General features: G+C 37.7%; 3 protein-coding genes across 7 annotated transcripts; all 3 read left to right on the top strand.

Annotated features, from left to right (window-relative positions):
• The first annotated feature begins 3,467 nt into the window (after positions 1 to 3,467).
• On the top strand, positions 3,468 to 6,159 carry LOC133742175 (uncharacterized). Of its 4 annotated transcripts, XM_062169861.1 has the most exons (5): positions 3,479 to 3,655; positions 3,758 to 3,828; positions 4,234 to 4,305; positions 4,917 to 4,988; positions 5,450 to 6,154. In XM_062169861.1, exons 1-5 carry the CDS (start codon positions 3,576 to 3,578, stop codon positions 5,833 to 5,835), a joined length of 681 nt encoding a protein of 226 aa, XP_062025845.1. In that variant the 5' UTR covers positions 3,479 to 3,575; the 3' UTR covers positions 5,836 to 6,154. The 4 variants fall into 4 exon arrangements, with proteins under 4 accessions (XP_062025857.1, XP_062025845.1, XP_062025851.1 ...); XM_062169873.1 differs by lacking the exon at positions 4,234 to 4,305 and having other exon boundaries at positions 3,468 to 3,655; positions 5,450 to 6,159; XM_062169856.1 differs by having other exon boundaries at positions 3,519 to 3,828; positions 5,450 to 6,153.
• A 2,695-nt stretch (positions 6,160 to 8,854) lies between these two features.
• LOC133730980 (uncharacterized) lies at positions 8,855 to 9,697 on the top strand. Its single transcript, XM_062158469.1, has one exon. The coding sequence runs from the start codon at positions 8,855 to 8,857 to the stop codon at positions 9,695 to 9,697; it is 843 nt and encodes a 280-aa protein (XP_062014453.1).
• Positions 9,698 to 13,443: 3,746 nt separating this feature from the next.
• Positions 13,444 to 15,930, top strand: LOC133725574 (uncharacterized). 2 transcript variants are annotated; one of them, XM_062152864.1, is made up of 6 exons: positions 13,444 to 13,686; positions 13,759 to 13,806; positions 13,897 to 13,976; positions 14,323 to 14,361; positions 14,623 to 14,717; positions 15,044 to 15,930. In XM_062152864.1, exons 1-6 carry the CDS (start codon positions 13,497 to 13,499, stop codon positions 15,735 to 15,737), a joined length of 1,146 nt encoding a protein of 381 aa, XP_062008848.1. In that variant the 5' UTR covers positions 13,444 to 13,496; the 3' UTR covers positions 15,738 to 15,930. The 2 variants fall into 2 exon arrangements, with proteins under 2 accessions (XP_062008848.1, XP_062008849.1); XM_062152865.1 differs by lacking the exon at positions 14,323 to 14,361.
• Positions 15,931 to 18,901: the final 2,971 nt, after the last annotated feature.

The following is an 18,901-nucleotide window of genomic DNA, read 5'->3' as shown; positions in this document are numbered from 1 at the left end:
AAAACAAAAACAAACTGAAGGAAGGAGGCTGAAGGCTTTCATTACTAGTCTTTAGGACTTTACATGTCTTATATTTCTTAAGCTTATTCTTTGCACATTATATATGCCTCATTTTAGTATGAAATGGTCTCAATTGTGATCAGTCTATTCTGTTTTCAGCCTATTTTTCCAGGGTTAAATTGTAAGTCTTCTTTTTGTCCACGTTTATTTTCTCATGGTTAGATAGAGCTTCCTAAGTAGTATCGATCATGTAGCATTTATTTAACTTGATCATAATATATTGTCGTTTCTCTCTCTCAAGAAATGAAAACATTAAATCGCACATCTTTAATTGTAAATTAAAAGTTAGATTCAAGGGTTGATGCATCATTTTTAAGATAATGCATCATGTACAATTATTTTTCAATTATTAGAAATTAGTAGGATCCACTCACTATGTGTTTTGAAAGAAATTAAAGATAGTGGTGAAACTTTTCATACAACTAACACGTTTTCTACTATTTCTTTTATTTTTATTCTTTTGTTTTTATTTTACAATTTACTATACTATCCCTATTGATTAATTATATTTTAAAAAAAATTAATATATAAAAGTTAAATTGATAATAAATTTTAGTTTTGGATAGCAAGTTCTTTTCTTTTAATAATAGTAGATAATACGACATTTAAGTGCAATAATGCACCACCGAGTAAATTGACTGGAAATTATTCTATGCACCGACGGTGCAAATGACCAAACACTTATAAGATGATCTCAACCCTTGATATTTATAAGTAATATTTTTATTAATAACCTAAAAGTGTATTTAATATAATCTAACCATCCATTTATGTCGGTGCAAGTGCACGTCGGTATACTGAATCCTCCCCCGTAAATTGACTAGTTGAGTGTAGGCTTCAGTTCAGAAACACTATAAATGAATCGAATTCTTGACTTAACCCTAGCTAAGAGTTTCGCAGTAATAACTAATAAAGTATTAAACTACATCACCGATGTAATAAAGACACCAAATAATCTCTAGGAACCAAGTATTGAGTCATGGATTAGAAAGCTGGCAAAGGTGGGCACGAGAACTTGAAAAGAGGAGAGTTGCTCAATCAAGACAAGGCAGAAGTATTTGGTATGGGAACAGTAACCCGGCAATCTGACCTCAATTCTGAGGCAGTTCATTGGTTTTGTTGGATCTCCTAGGTCATCATCACGTCTCCCAATACTCCAATACCCTAAAAACTAGAAAACAATCCAATTAGTTTAACTCAAATTGCTAAGACATCTTATTGTAAATTATACCTAGCTAAATGTAATGTGCCACAATGCCAACTGTTAACGAGGAAATCTTATATGAGATTGTTCAGTCATATGTCCAAACAGTGTTGCCAGTTTGCATTCATCTATATAATATGAGTCTGTGACTACTGACTACTGGCTAAGATTATATATGGATTGGAGGCTTCATGGGCCATGGTCGACTTTGCTATATATTTAATTAAGGGCTTCTAATTATTTGTGAATCAAATCACATTTTACAATCATTTACTTCAGTTGAAGTGGCAAATCTTACCTGTAGGGGTGTCTTTGGTGCTGGAAATCCGAATCTGTATCTCTTGAAGTATCACAATGAGCTATGACTATCTGGTCAATGAGGACAGCTCCTATCACTATAGATTCTATGGTTGTTCAACGATCTCTTCGTGATAATTTAACTCTTAAATTTTTTCCAAGTTGATACTGCATAGGGTATTCAAAGTCCGATCCCTTTAATTTGGCTCAAAGGACTTTTGCAGGATTTCGTTTTACCATAGAACCAACTCGATTTTTGAGCTCACCACACAATATATGTGGGGATCAAATATACAAATCGCTCATTTTTTAGATTTTCTATAAATGATATGTACGTTGATCTCACATTACATGTCATTCTCATGCATATTAGTAATAGTACTTAAAAGTTAATTTGACAATTTTAACACAAAAAAAAAAAAAATTGAACTTATTTTCAATTTTGACTACTACAAACATGAGGTGGTCATTACAAAGGCGCCCTTTCCACATGTCTGGCTCTTATCATTTAGCATTGATTGCTATTGTATATGTTTTACTTTTTCTTATATAATTTTTGAGAATGATGTATAAAAATTAAAAAGCGACTTAAAAATAGACAGTTCAGATTATGTGATCAATATAATTCGTGTGACCGATCTAAACAAATGGTTAGTTACCGGTTAGCTTTAAAGCACTCATATATGCAAAGCATAATCCTATAAAATCATGTATTCGGATTTAAAGTGGAACTGCCGCAACCTACTTCAATTCAACTTATTTGTAGATGATCTTAAAGAGATTTTGTGCGTGTATATTATGCATTAACATGGAACAATCATATAGAGAGTTCCCACAAAGATGGAGGCTAGCTAGATCGAACTACTGGTAACTTAAGTAGCAATTTTGATGAATACATGGTATGAATTAGAAGATCCAAAGAGCCTCGACTGTCTCTTCGAAGAACATGCCTTCGTAACTTGATAAGTGGTGGATTCTCCATGGATATTATATCGATCCTTATGCAATGTATATCATAAAGCAGCTGGTTGATGTATATTGCAAGCTTCCATCTTCCCCAGCCTGTAAGTATCTTGTACGAGCACCCGTACACATCCTTAACAATCACTTAATGGTTGTTTTATGTACACCCTAAACAAAATTGACCTCTTCCTTTTATGATTAAGATGAGACATGAATCTTTAGGAAAGCGGTTATTGATACTCCAGAATGTCATTTTGCAGTTTAAGGTTAATAGCTTTTTCAATAATCTTTATTAACGTTTTTATTTTTATTTTCTGATTCAACTAGCTAGGTTCTAGCTAGCTAACCCTCTTTCAGAAAAAAGGAAAAAAGATGTATAGTAGATAGGTAAGAAATCTAAAAATGTATATGTTTCTTAGTGAGGTTGAGAGTTTTATCACTTTATGCAATATAACTATACAGTATAAGTACTCAGAAGATGGTTAGGAGTAAGACAAGGACTGCACTAAGAGAAGTTTGTAAGCTGTAGTTGAATTGACACCAAGTTAGCTTATGAATAGTCGTGAGCGCAGTCCTTCCGCACACAGCTATTTTTACGTACTGCCTTACCTCAACAATTCCTTTATCACTTTATTCTTTTGTTGTCATTCCTGCATCCACTCTTAGCGTGTGTCAATTGGTGTTTTTTATTTTTTTAATTTATATATTTTATGTGTCTATCAGTATTAATTAAGCAAATAGTGCTTATGGTGAAATTTTCAAAAACCTTGCAATTGCCCTTGATTTATTAAGGCTCTAACAATAATTAATTTCATATATAAAGGATAAAATCGTAATTTAAAAAATAAAGCAATGAACATGGGAGTTGTTCTTCCTTGAACGTGGAAGAATTTCTCTCAAACTGTTTTTGAAGTTTTTTTTTTTTTTTTTTGAGGTATTAAAAGATAAGAACAAAAATTATCAATTAATAAAAAACAAACTCTAAATATATTTTTTCACACACAAAAAAAGAACAAAAGATGAAATAAACACAATTAGAATCAAAGGATATATGGCTCCGACAAGGAGGAAGAGGACGAAGCAGAGGAGAAAGGCGAGGGCTGGTTTTACCATCAAGATCAACAAGGAGGAGTGAGTCTTCACGCTCCTTATGAAAATTTTAATTTTGTCTTGCAGTACGGGATATTTATTTGGTGATCGAGGTACAATGTTACTTTTATCGCGCTATTTTAGACAAAAACAAGTTGAGGCCTCGGAGCGTGAGATTGCGAATCTGAATCTGGGCGACAAGAGCAAGACTCATGGTATGCTTGTAGTATTTCTGAGGAAGGAAGATTATCGATCTCTGAATTTTCAGTATTTTGTGTGAGTTTAGAATTTAAATTTAATTTTGTTTTGGAAGTTATCTTTTTTTATTGAAACTGTATCGTAATCAAGCGTTGTATTAGAATTTAAGGTTTAGATAGGAATTATTTTGCAGCTTTATATTAAAACTGTAGTTCTGAGAGGAATTCTTTGTATGCATCCATCTTTTGGTATTCTTGAAAGTTAGTTGTTGTTTTTGTGTCTTATATATATGTTTCCTAGTTTGTCCTCTAGAACTCCCCGATGGAAACATCCAAAATTTTGCAGCAGTACGTATTGAGTCTTTTGGGTGTCTTCATCATCACTTTCTTTTGTTTGTGTATCTAACACCAGTGTAACCTCAGGTAGCAAGGGGCAAGAATCAGAGGGTTCTGGAGACATTAAAGGTGATGACTATTTGGGAGAGGATGTGTCAGGTTTGTTATTTGTTTATGGAAGGATGCATGGAATTTGCTTAACTATGCTTCTCATTGTATTTTGAGATTGTTTTCTCTATTTTTGTTTGTTTACTATTAAAAAAATTACCCCCCCCCCCCCCATTCTCTTTCTTCGAAGCTTTTTCTCGACTCTTTCTTTGTTTTCTTTTTAGGCTTTGAAGAGGCTTAGAAGTATGTTTAAAATGAATTGCATGTTCCTCCTGAGTCTTGAGTTCATGAGGCTGTACTTGATGATATTCTAGGTGTTGTTAGGCCTAGAATAGTAGTTAGTTTTCTTTCTCTGCTTTTCTTTTGGGCTTTTAGCCCCCATTCTAGGTGTTGTTAGGCCTAGAACAGTTATTTCCTACTTTTCTGTTGGTTATGTTTCCTAGTTTGATTCTGTTATCTAGAGTTTCCTCTTCCTAGCCTTGTTATGTTTTGGTTCCTAGTGGGCTTATGTCTCTCTCTCTCTCTCACATATATATATATATAACTCCCAGATGGAGAAGAACAAACATCTAAAATTTTGCGTAAGGTCGAGTTTTTTGGGTTTCTCTTCATCATTACTTCCTTTTGTTTGTGTATCTAACACCAGTGTAACGTCAAAACAGGTAGCAAGGGGAAAGAATCAAAGGATCATCTAGAAACTGCCCGTGATGACTTTTTGGGCATAGATATTCCAGGTTTGTTATTTGTTTATTTAAGTATGGATGCATGAAATTTGCTTAATTAAGCTTCTCATTGTGTTTTGAGCGAAAATAAGTAGTGCCTGTTTTTGATTAAATAGGTGATATTTGCACATTTGCACCATTAAAATGTCATTCCTTTATTTTCATATTATTCTATTGTTTTCTTGTTTGTTTGCTTTAACAGATTTACCCTCCATTCCCTTTCTTTTTAGCTTTTTGTGAACTCTCTTTTAATTTTTGTTGAGTGGCTCAGAAATATGTTTAAAATGAACTGAATGATCCTTCAGTTGTTGCCTGCAAATTGTAATGCACACTGCTTATTGCATAGCCTTGAGAAAGATAATGGGTAAAGAATGCACACATGATCCTTGGTAAAGAATGCCAAATTTGAAAGTGGTATTATTATTGTCATCATTATTTTACTTAATGTTTTTTTTTTTTTTTCAATTTTGTAGTGTCACGTAGAAGGAAATTAACGGGTTGTGCCTGTTGTGGCGAGTATGATCACCTTAATGTAACCTGCCCATTCCTAAAATATATTCCTGAAGGCGCTAAAATTGGCCGTTGCTTTGAGACAATGTGCCGGGGTTGTCACCATATTGGAAAGGTGTGCTGTGTTAAGAGGGGGAAGTCTGTGGGAGGATATGCTATGCTGAAGAGGTGTGCTCATTGTTTATGTATTGGTCACTGGGAGTGGGAGGACTGTGAAGATTGTCCTAGACCCAAGGACGTCGTCTATGAGAAACCTGAATACTTAGATGGGGATGGGATTTCCTCAGAGTCTGAGGATGAGGATGAGGATGCATTTCGACCCCGTAATCGTGCTCCATGGGGACTATAATATACCAAAGGCAACTCACCAAATCCATCTTCAGATCCCCTAATTGTCTCATTTGCTAGGTCCCCTAAGTATAGGTGGTGTTTTGGGCCAGGCAGCCAGAAAGCGAAGAAACGAGATCAAAGGTGAAAAATTAACCACCACTGGTGGTTGAGTTGATAAGAGGTTTTAGGTGTGGAATTCTCACGGGTTTGAATTCCGCCAGGTTAATTGGCGTTAAAGAATTATAGTAGCACAATAACTGAGAAAATGTTTATTTGTTTAATAAGCAATTTTTTTTATTTAAACTGCCAACTCCAAAAAAAAAAAAAAAATAGAAACTGCCATTCAAAACGTGTAAGATTTTTTTTTTTTTGTAATTTCTTCAATTCAGTTTGCTGTTATGTTTACTATTTTATCCTTCATGTGTTGAATTATAGATTTTGAGACTATAATCAAAGAAGGGTAAATTGTGGGTTTTTGAAAATTTAACCATAAGCCTTATTGGCTTAATTAATATAGAAAATTACACACAAGTGTCATTTTGAAACTTAAATTAGCCATAAGGCCACCAAAGTTTTTTTGTACACATAAGACGACTTTTATCTTAAAATTATTTCCTTACTGACGATTTTGCCCTTCGTGGAAGAAATTAAACTGACTCCATCGATCAGTCTCTCACCAAAACGAAAGAAATTCACTCTCTCCTCTCTCTCTCTCTCTCTCTCTCTCTCTCTCTCCCCGACGAGAAAACCCTTGCTCAGCTCCGGCAGCTCCCTTCCTCACCATCTTGCTTGGCTCCGGCGGCACCCTTCCTCAACTCCATCGCCGATTCCATCTCCATTACCTTTCTCAGTCGAAGCGGACCTGAACGGAAACGAGCCGGAGTAGATTCTCATCATCTCCGCGCATGAGGATAACGTCGCCGGAAAATGGATCATCGAGGTCCTTAAATCCACCGCCTCTAACACCAATCCGGCTATCTCACGATCCCGCAGCGCAAGGCGAGAAGGATGAAGGTGAAGTAGATCTGATCTGATCGGCGTCTTCGTACCGTCGCGTCGTTCAACTCCGGCGACCTTACGCTCCTCGTCGAGATACGAGGTCGTCGATGTCCTCTAATTCAGCCTGAGCGGATTCCATATCGCGTTCTTCGTCGTCGGGCCTGAGCGCAATCGGCCCTAATTCGTCATCGTCGTCGAGCTTCAGGTTTACCTTCTATTTCCAGATCGCATCTCCGAGCTAATTCAGCCTAGGATTATATGATTTTTGAACATTCAGAGCTTATGGAATTCTTAAGTTTGATTTACTGAGTATTTGGATTCTGAATTTCTTGAGTTTGATTTGCTGTAAGAATTGAGAAACCTCTACATGATTACAAATTGTTTAGAGCGATTGGAATAGTTAAGTTTGATGTTCAAGATTTAAGTGAATTTGTGATGTGTATTCGATGTCGTAGAATTACCGAGTGGCTGTAATTCATATACTAGTCATCAATTCAAAGTACTAGCTCTGAGACCTGGATAAGCTTAATCAATTCAAAGCCTGTTTGGTTTCTCATTTTGTGCTTCTGTCACCCTGCTGGTAAAACCCTTCATATATTGCCTACCATTTTCTTGTGTCAAGTTCCTCTGTCCCTTTGATTCTCTTTGATTCTGCACAGACTAGTTTTAATGTTCTGAACTTCCGATAGCCTCTGTTGGCAGTTGGGCCTGCTTTGTTTTAATGCATTTGTTCTCACAATTTGAGTAAAGAAGCCCCAAAACTCTCTCTATTTATCTAAAATGCGGTTTTCAATGTTGGTAAGAGTAACTTTCGGAGTTGGTGAAAGTAGTTTTTTATTGTTGGTGAGAAGAGTTTTTGATGTTGATGATAGTATCTTTTGTTGTTGGTGAGAGTAACTTTTGGTGGTGATGATTGTAGCTTTTTGCGGTGGTGATAGTAGTTTTTGACATTGGTAAGAGTAGCTTTTGTTGGTGGTGAATGTAGTTTTTTTGCGGTGGTGATAGTAGCTTTTTGCGTTGGTGAGAGTAACTTTTGTTTATGGTGAGAGTAGTTTTTGATACTGGAGTAGCTTTCTAGTATTAGTGAGAGTGGGTCGCTAGTATTGGTGACAGTAACTTTTATTGTTGGTGAAAGTAGCTTTTAGTGTTAGTGAGAGCAACTCTTGCTGTTCGTGAGAGTAGTTTTCTGTTACTGGTGAGAGTAGTTTTTTGTTGCTGGTGAGAGTAGCGTTTGTTGCTGGTGAGAGTAACTTTTGGTGTTGGTGACAATAGCTTTTGTTGGTGGGGATAGTAGCTTTTAGTTTTAGGGAGCATAGGTCTTTTTGGTAAGGAGTAGCTTTTGTTGTTAGTGATAGTAGCTTTTGTTACCTCGCCGGAAGTTGCCGGAAATCTCACCAGAGTAACTTTTGTTGCTAGTGACAAGCTACTGTTTGCTGATGACAGTAGCTTTTGTGACCTCGCCGGAGGTTGTCGAAAATCTCACCACAGTAGTTTTTATTGCTTGCGACAATAGCTTTTGGTATTAGTGACAGTAGCTTTTGTGGTCGCCGGAGTTCGCCGGAAATTGGCCAGAGGTCGACCAGAGACTCGCTGGAGTTGGCCGGAAGTTGACCGGAGACCCGCCGGAGTTGGCTGGAGACCTCACAGGAGAGGAGAGAGAGGATGATTGTTAACTTTTTACTCTAGTGACATTTATGTAAATATATTAATTTTTATATCCAAAATTTAACACATTTTTTATTCTAGTGGCCTTATGTGTACAAAAAAACGTTGGTGGCCTTATGGCTAAAAATATTCAAATATCCACTTATATGTAATTAACCCTAATTAATACTGATGAGTTTGACCTAATTTCCCAACTTTTCAAGAAGATATATGTTCTAGGCAATCTCAAAAGATGGAGAGATATATATAGTACACATTGACAACAACTTATAGTAATCTTAGGAGAGTTTTACGGTGCTAGGGTTTGCTCTGCTAGGGTTTCTGGCTAGGGCTTCTTCGCATCTTCTTCTCTTGGCATCCTCCTCTCTTCCACCATGGTTGATCACGTTACCGCTCGTCTGGCAGCCGCTTTGGCGATCTCTGAAGATGGCCGGACATCCTTTGGTCCGGCTGGTGCTGCTGCTGTGTCTTCTCATCACTTCGCGGTGGGGAGACTGCTCTCCGTTACGGCCAATCGTCGGGCTGATCCCAAGGCTTTCTTGGGGACTATGACCTCCTTATGGGGGCTTGGCAATCGTCTCTCTGCACGAGCAGTCAAGGACCGATTTGTCTTTCAATTTTCAAACCCAGAGGATCGTCAAAGGACGGTTGAGGGAGGGCCGTGGTTTTTTGGAAAGTGGGCGCTGGCTATGGCTGAGTTCGATGGTTTGAAAGATCCGGCGCAAGTGCTGACCTCTTCTTTTCCAGTATGGGTGGAGATTATGGGTCTACCGCCGGCCCTAGTTACTGAGGGCGCTGTGGCGCTCATTGGCGCTACCTTAGGGGAGATCGTGCATCTGGATAAAGCTGGGATTCGTAAGGGCACGGCGGCTAGGGTTCGTATCCGTCATGTTTTGTCGTCTCCGGTGAAACAGGTTTTCCCTCCATCCACCTTTGATTTCACCTCTGCGGCATCTGCGACGGTAAGGTTTCGCTATGAGAGGCTCGTTGGATTCTGCCGGGTCTGTGGTATGATGGAACATCAGCGGTCGGGTTGCGGTGGCCCTCCGGCAGCGCTGCAGGTCTCCTTTGGCGCCAACCCTAACCCTAGCTTGGTGGGGTCTGCTGCTCCTAGTCTTGCAGAGGTTTTGGCTCAGTCCACAGCGCCTAATCTGTTTACTTCCGTGGCAAAGTCGACTTCACTCCAGGGTTTCTCTGTCTCCGCTCTGGCGGCCTAACTGGCCAAAATCCCATCTCCGGTTCAGGGGGCCAGTGCGCCCATGCAAGCTGCTGCAGTGGTCCCATCTCTCAGTGGGAAGAAGAGAACGGCCTCTACGGCCCTCATGCAATATTCTAAGCGTACGAAGACAGTTGAGCAGGCTCCTCAGGTGGAGGCCGTTGATCTTGGTTTTGAACCTGAATTGGCCCTGAAGAGTAAGCACGGGGTTATCTTAGTTTCTCCGGCAAAGAAGGTTAAATTGGGACGTCCTCCTGGGCGTAAGAATAATCCAAAACCTGTGGGTTTGAAACCTAAGAAGCTGATTTCTGAGGATCCAAAACCTCGCAGGAAGAGGAGTTTTAAGGCAGTGGACAATCCTTCCTCTGGTGAAGGCAGCTCGGTTTTGGCTGCAGGAACACCCACCCTTACTGATAGGGAGGTTCACATGTCTTCTGGCAAAGGTTCTGAGTCTGAGGAATGCACTCCCATGGGTGCCCTCGAATAGGGGAAGTCGATGGGAACATGAATAAATTGGAATGGTCTCTTGTCTTTGGTCGGGGACCATTCTAGTAGTGTTGAACTATGTTTTTACAGCACTTGAGCTTCATCTCATGGATTCATTATGTTTGATTAGTCTAGGTTTGTCTTAGGTTTTTCATTCATGACTCTTTCTGTCGTTGCCCGGAGTCCGGGTGAGTCATCTCTTGTAATGTTTCCTACTTTACTTCAATGGACTGACACCCCCCGCGTTCAAAAAAAAAAAAAAAGATGGAGAGATATCGTTATGGAAATTGGCCGGGAAGCCCATTCATAATCCCATTAAAAGATTTTTGATAATGAAATCGGTCCACTGGAGATAATTCATGCTGAATGCTAATTAGCGCATTAGTCATCCAAAGCAAGAAGTTTTCTTCATGTAATGATTTGGCCTCATGTTGAATTCTCACCTTGAATTTGGTTAGAGGGAACGACAAAGTTGACTTAAAGAAATGTAGAACCAAATCATGGAATACAATAATAAGGTGATGTAGAATCAAAACCCCGGAAAGTGTCCCTTCATTGCATTAATTTTCTTCTAGTGAAATTTCATAGGAATGAGGCTTTAGCCCGCTTGCCCTTTACCTTTCTCATTTGGAGCTTCTGGGTTACATATACAATGTGGTACTTTTTGTTTTGGGGGTAGTAAACAACCTAATACAGATGGAACTCTGAGAGTAACATCTGCCACCTTGTTGTACACCTCGTGAGGGCTGGCTTTTCAAAGAGATACTTCAGGGCACATGGTCATATAGTTCAACATGCAGGGGACTAGTTGTTGCGAGGCCTATGTAACAGCACAGCAGTTCTTTACAAAGAGACTCTCGAATGAGATTAAGCTGCCACCATCCGTTTTGACTCGCTCCTGATAAAACTGAAAACTCTCTAAAATGGAGCCCAGCACGTACTAGTGAAAAATATAATTGGTTGACGGTTGAATTTTCACTAGTAAAAGGGAAATTTTTAAGAACAGTGCATGAACTTAAGGCCACTCCGAATTTTGGTGCCTAACTTTTATATAACCCAAAATAAGTACATGAACTTTTAATCCCGACCCAGTTTTCATACATGCCGTCACTAACACCGTTAACACCTATGCCACGTGGCATATTAATAAGGCATAGGTGTTAACGGTGTTAGTGACGGCATGTATGAAAACTGGGTCGGGATTAAAAGTTCATGTACTTATTTTGGGTTATATAAACGTTGGGCACCAAAATTCGGAGTGGCCTTAAGTTCATGTACTGTTCTTAAAATTCTCTCCTAGTAAAAAGAGCATTGATCCTCTAGACCAATATAGAGTGTCATTTACAAAATTTGTGGAACATCCGTTTAAGTGTGTGACTGTGAGACATGAAAACTTATTATAAGGTCCCAAATCATGGTACATGTGGTGATCTGAGTTAATATCATTGATTTATATGACATGTACTTGTTGCTGATTGGTTCTCTTAATTTAATTTTTTTTTTCACCCTTGCAATGGTCTCTATTAAATTCGAGTGATATTATTGGCTCGGACCACTACATGACAATATCACGTGATAGTCCGTGACAATATATAAAAGAATTACTCCTGAGAGAAAGTATGGATGTTGTGCACTTGGTCTTAAATTAGTATATAGTATAATTTGTTCAATTCTGGGCAATGGCCATCTTAATTGGTTTATTATTGTTGTTTGATGAAGAGAGAGTAGAGATGTAATAAGGCTGCTACAACATTGAAGTTAGCTGCTAATAAATTTCAAGAATCTGTAAATTCGTATTCCACAGTGTATAAAATTGATGTATTACACTAGAATCAATGAATGAATCATGCAAGGGAACCGAACAGAGAGAGAAGCAGTCGAGAAGGAAGCATGACCAACATCACCGATGACTACCTTGAATTTGTGGCGGAGACGCGTGTATTTGATACCCATTTCTTTCAGGAAAGAAGAAACAGATCATCTTACAAAAGTGGCACCGGCGTGGGTACATATCTGCGATCAGATTCTGCCTCTACATACAAGTCCCCTATTTCTTCCACTGTGCCGACTGCGACAGACTATGCAATATTGTAAACCAGGAGAGATGACACAAATGACTCTGTCCATGTTTTTCATCCTGTTACAGCTCTTGCTTCCACAGAGGAATGATCAGGAAAAATGTGGCAAAAAACTTTATGGATGTGTATTAAGAAAATAGACATGTGTATATATAATTTGTCATGATTAAAATACGAAGAAAAAAATGTAAAAGTACGAAAAATTTAAGGAATCTATGTTTTCTTTTTTTAATTGGAATTAAGGAATCCATTTTAAAGATACGAAATACTAAAATACTTTTTTTTTTTCGAGTGGAAGTAGGGATGGCAATGGGGAGGGTAGGGTAAGGGGATTAAATTATCATCCCCATACCCGACTTCATTTCTCATCCCCTTATCCGCCCCAATCCCCGTAATAAGATATTGGGGATTCCCGGTCCCGGTCCCCATTGGGGATTAGGTCCCTGTACCAGCCCCAATCCCCGTTAATAATATTACTAATTTATTATATAAAAATTCATACAAATAATTATGGATTGTAAAATATGAAGTTAAAATCAAACATCAAAATAAAATAATTTTTTTTTTTTTTGAATTCAAATAAATTTCTTATTTCAATCAAGAAAAATTGACATGTTGATAAAGATTTTTTATTAAAAGAATCTTCATTTTTTTGAACATATTTATTAACAGAATTTAAATATTGACAAAAAGATGAAGTTTACATAAATATTTATTTATAAATAATATCAAAAATATATTTTGATAATTCTTATTTAGGGTTTAGGGGATGGGGATGATAATTCTAAACCCTAAACCCTATATATATTTCAGATAATTCTTATTGGGTGGGTATGGGGATGGGGATCAAAATATCATCCCCGCCCCGTACCTGATTTCAGAATTCGAATACTGGGGATCCCCATCCCCGTTACCCGATTTCCCCAGAATTTCTCCCCGTTAGGGTCGAATACCCGATGGGTACCCTACCCGATGGGGATTTTTGCCATCTCTAAGTGGAACACGTCAATAGAACCAACACACACACCCATGCAGACTAAAATACTTTTTAAAACACACCTATTGGGTTGTTGGTTTACATGAAATGATACCCCGAGTCTATGATGAATGGATGGATGGATTAGCAGGCCCAGTGATTGAATCGGCCCATTTCATATTTCCATTAAAAGTTAAAAGCAGAGCCGTCGACGGCGGGGAAGAGATCGAAGCGAGCGAGCGAGAGAGAGTGAGAGGGAAATGGCTTCGAGGGTTTTGGTTGGCATTCGTAAGCTGCTTGTTGGAAGATCATGTTACAAAGCCTCAATCCCAACCTCCCAATTCTCCACTTTAGCCGTCGATGGCCTCTCCTCCTCAGTGGTTCCATTGCAACCCATTTCCGGACACTCAGGGGTTTTGACATTCGATAAAATTCGAGGCAATATTCGAGGTAAGTAATTTCCCTAAAATTACTTTGGTGATTGAAATGTTTAAGCACTGATAAAATTGTTTTTGGATTTAGATACATCTTTGCAAGCAGTCTGCTGCTTCTATGGCACTAATGACTTCAGTGAGTTCTCTCCTAACTACTTTTACATTCATGATATATTTTGTAAACCAAGGTATCTGGTTTATTATATATGCTTCTCTTCTCCTGCAGGCTTTAAGTACATTCAAAGGCTGGTGGACAAATTCCCTCCTGTAAAAGCATTTCATTTTGTCCTTGACGACAATGATAAGGTAAATGCCATTGTAATCTCATCTTTTGTTACTTTGGATCATTGTTTGTTCGAACTTGGGTATAAGTTGGAGTATGAGGGAACCCAATGTTTTTGTTCAGATATGTTCCAGGGTAAGGATAGCTTATGGGTTATGTTGATAAAACTGTGTGTTATGATAACTCGGTGAAGATAACTTATTGGTTTAGTTGATCAAACTGTGTGTTATGAATAAGATAACTCGGTGTGGTTGGTAAATGTACTCTTCATTAGTGCCTTAATTTGCTATCTCCCACACTGCCTGCTTGCACAAGAGTTATGATGTTCTTTCTTTTCAATATTTAACAATATTTTCGCTCTCTCTGTAGGATTCGTCTTCAATGAGAGCGTTGAACATTTCAAGTCTGGTAAAAGACTTTTTTATTTTTTTTTTATTTTGTTTGGATGCAATGTCATATCTAAGTGCTCTTTTGCTTAATCTTTGGTTTTAGGATATACAATTAAAATTTGAGCCGTATGTTGCACCAATCTGAATTCAGAAAAGCTAACCTACCTATACTTACCACGGGTTGAAATTAGCTTGTTCAAGCTGAGTAATATTTTGGCTTTTGCTTTCTTCTGGAAAATAGAAGATTTGTTTAATTTTTGCGTGCATGTTTTCTTTGCAGCCAATGTATCATTTCTATCAAAATGGGGAAAAGGTAGAGGAGCTAGCTGGTGATTATATCAAACGCTTCAAGACAGTTCTTGAAAAACTTTACAAGTAATTAAATTCTTGGTTACTTTACATTTGCGTCCTTTTTTGAGTTAGTACTCTTGCAGGCATCAACTCTTATCCCAACTTTCGGATACTAACTGATGTGGCACATAAAACAGCGGCTTCTTGATATAAATGAAATGTTGTCGCATCATTTAAGATTTAAAAATTTGTATGGTTTGGAACATGATCATATATTCTCGCTTTTTTCTTCTTCTTTAAATTCCTTCTGATATATGGACTAATTGTATAAGGGGCTAGGACCCCTGTAGTTAATAAGAAATAATGCTACATTGTGCACTGATCCTTATCATATATTTCTCATCTTGTAGCCCTCAAGAAGTTGGCACAAAAGCCAAGGAAAATGTGATGCATGAAGGCGTAGTTCGAAGACGGAACGAGGAGGAAAGAAAAAAGCCTATGATGAGCATTTATATGAATCAATTATTTCCAAGATCTAATTCCAGTTTTAAGTTATCTAGTGGGAATGCCTTAGAAGCTGAAGTTGTACGCTTAAGGGAAGATAAGTTCTTGGTAGATGCAGGACTTGGGACCCCCAGAATTTGCATGCAAGATGAGACTACAGGAGTGCCAAACCGAGCCATCAGGTTTAAGACTAAGGTGGGATACATTTCTAAGGGGGGAGTGGCCGGTGAATCAGTGATCAAAGAGCAGATGTTGGAGAGATTCTTCATCGATGTAGTGGCTGGTGAATCAAAGATCAAAGAGCGAGCAGCCGCCAGGTTTCAGTCTTTGGTGGGATCCACAGATGTAGTGGCTGGTGAACCGCATCTTCTTCTTCCACGAAGATTCAGACAGAGGCGAGCTTGGATGGAACTGAACAAGATTTGGCAAAGGAATAGAAAGGTAAAGGGCTTTATTCTTCAGAAAGTCAAGGGAGGTTATTTAGTAGGCATCGGGGGTTTCGTTACTTTTCTTCCAATCCGCCGAAAAATAGCGATATCGAATGGTCGATTCACCATTGAGAGCATTAACCGCAAAAGGCCTAATATTGTTGTGTTCTAACAGCAGCAGATCCAACAAGAACTTATTTTTGTCAAGATGAATTTGTTTCAACAACCGATCCTTTGTTAGGATTGCATGATGGTTGTATGCTTTGTTTTTGGATTTTTTTCATCTGTTTAAAACTTTAAATGTTCAGCTTCTTCAACTGGTCCTCACCTCACCTAGTGAAAGGCTTCATCTTCTTCAAAATAGATATAGGATTCTTCATCTTTACTGGCCAAGGAGAAAGAGGACTCCATCCTTCCTTTGTCTCTGATAATATGTTTCATTGCTCTACAGCAAATGTTGTGGGATCCGGGTTTTTCAGGTTAAGTGTTCTATTCACTGGCTCACTTGGCTGGTCAGTTGAAATTTGGTCGGGTTAAATAAATGAAAAACTGCAAAATGGCCAACAGATGTGGTTATGTCTCATTCAAGACTCGGCTTTCACCTATTAGCGTCACAGGAAGCCTTTTACCTTGTTCTTGTTCCATAATTAGAGTCTGTATTTCGTGTTATCTTTGTGCTGTAATACGAATATGTGAATTTTTTTTTTTCGATGACAAGGAATATGTGAAATTAAGTAGGGGTGTAATAATAAATGTGTGAACTAAGTTGTTTATGCTTACCAATAAGTTCATGTTTTACCCAGAAATGAGCTCTTGCTCATATAAAAAAGACAGGCATCGGAAAAAACCCTTCATGTAAACAAATGAAGACTATGAAATGCAACTGCATATAAAAGCATGCGTCTCAGAGATTTTATTTAAGCTCAAATTATAAGCATCAAGTGGAATTTAAGAAGATACAATATTTATTTGCATAGAGTTTAAGATGCAAGTGTAAGGATCAATGTGTCGCCTCTTAATATACTTAATTCTCTGACTTTTCCTCCATAGTAAATTGATGTTTTAGCATCTTCTTCAACTTCTATTTGTAAATTGTGTTCTCTTTTTTCTTTTCATTTGAAACACACAATTTTATAAACAAAAAAAAATATACAAATACAAGATAAAAGCAGCAGATTTTTGTAAAAATAAACCAATCCCAAACTAATCCACACTTGAGAATCGACAACACTAGGGTTCTTTTTACCTTACACTTGGCATGGGATCTAATCCACCATAAAAGTAAACGGTTCCCACAAAAAATGATCCAACTTAACGAAGGACTGGAATATAACACCACACCTTAGGATCAAGGAGGAACTCGTAGACTGTTACATGTGGGGAATCGCTCACTCAACTCATCGTGAAGAAACTCATATACCAAGGTACTGGCTGCAGAAGAAAACTCCATATACCTGGAGTTTATTTCTTCTTCTTTTTTTCTCTGTTCCAAAGATGGAATTTTATTTTTTCCATCTTTTATTTCTTTCTCATGTATGTACTTTTGGAGTTTGGCTTTTATCTTCCCTTCTCTATTTTGTATTTTAATTTTCTATTAATAAAAAAATAAATAAAGGGACGAGCGGTGGTCTCCCAGAGTGTGGTAGACCCTTCACCTTCAGGTTTGAGGGTGAGACTTGCTCCCTAAATCATCTACTTCTAATGAGCTAATATCGTCTCATCCCTTATTTAATTAAAAAAAAAAAAGTAGACCAAGAATAAATTGAGATAGAAGAAATATACGGCTTGAATGATGAAAGTAAATTCATTAGAGCTTACAGTCCTCATAATAGGGTAGCGAAGCACAAAACTGCTGGCATAGTTTCATCTGATCCAATAAATTTAAAAAAAAAAAAATTATTAGAAAATGCATGAAGGTAAACAATTTTATAAAAAAGAAAATTAAGGGATTCACAACGAGTGGGGTAGGCCCGTAGGAAAGGGATTGGCATTTCCATCCCCACCCCGTCGAGTAGGCAGGGCCATGATGAACAATAAGTTTTCTTTCTAATTTAAGAACTGTTACCGAAAAAGAATCAACGTAGAGAAATTACCTCTTTGGCAATTGATACGTGCCAACCTCTTTGGCAACTTTTTGATAAGATATTTGGATCTCGACCGTTTAGTTTTTAAATTTATATGAGGTATATCATTTCTGGTTAAGAGATCATTTGTAGGACCCACTTTTCAACCACATATTGACATCTCGATCGTTCAGTTTTTAGGACTCTATGAATAGATCGCTTATGCAAACTTTCAGTCAAATTGATAACCATTAAGGCGAATTAGATTAAATCAATGTGTGAACCAAATCTATCCAACCTGAACCGTTCATGCTTGTAATTGTAAATCACAGTTATGAATACCTTAACGATTATCAACTTGGCTGAAAAAATTTATAGAAGTGATCTACTCATCTACTCATACAGACCTAAAAACTATAAGGTCGAAATCCCAATATGTGATTGAAAAGTTGGTCTAATAAGGGATCCATTGAAAATGACCCAAAAAATAATAATTTCTCACCAGAAAGGCCCCATACACACACTATTGACATTCTTATGTGAGTGAAGAAGAATAGAGATGATGTTTTTAAGTTTCTTCAAGTTCAAATGTTTCCAATATCTATTTTACCATTAAATTTAAATCAACAATTTAACCAAGAGTCATTTCAATTTTAGGTTGCTATTGACATAATTCCACTCACTTTATTTAAGTTCTTATTCCCTAACGTCTTCTTCCACTCAACATTGTCGAAGCTGCCCAATAGAAAACATAAACATGAAGGAGCCAAGATGTAATGAAGGCTTCAAGGATTAGAGGAGATCCCAAAACCAGTATCTCCTCCACCCCAAAAAACTCTAAATTGCTATGCGATCAACATTCAACAAGAATGGCAAGACAACTAGACAATCTCCACAAAATTTCAGTCCATCATATACTTTGATTATAACTCAATTACATGCCCAACCCCAGAGCCCAAACACCTCTTTTTGGGAACCCCAAACCTAGACAAATTAGTATCCTCGATAGTTGATACCCACACGTATCATCGATCATCATTTTCCTCCTCCCTACAGGGAAGAGAGAAAGAAGGGAAGAAACTTAGTTGTCAATACCAATTGTCATCCATACGCAACATAGACCGAGCGCATGGTTCTTAATTAATTTAAAAAATGAATGGCTATACAATACAAAATATATACAAATAATAGTTTGGACAAGCTTATCAATATTTTCCTTGTTTGATAGCATCGCTCAGTTTAAAATGATGATGATGTCTACTAATCACATGTT

This window comes from Rosa rugosa, chromosome 1, assembly GCF_958449725.1.
Source record: "Rosa rugosa chromosome 1, drRosRugo1.1, whole genome shotgun sequence".
NCBI classification, from domain to species: domain Eukaryota; kingdom Viridiplantae; phylum Streptophyta; class Magnoliopsida; order Rosales; family Rosaceae; genus Rosa; species Rosa rugosa.
The sequence above is the reverse complement of the archived record's forward strand: the minus strand, read 5'-3'. Positions and strand labels throughout refer to the sequence as shown.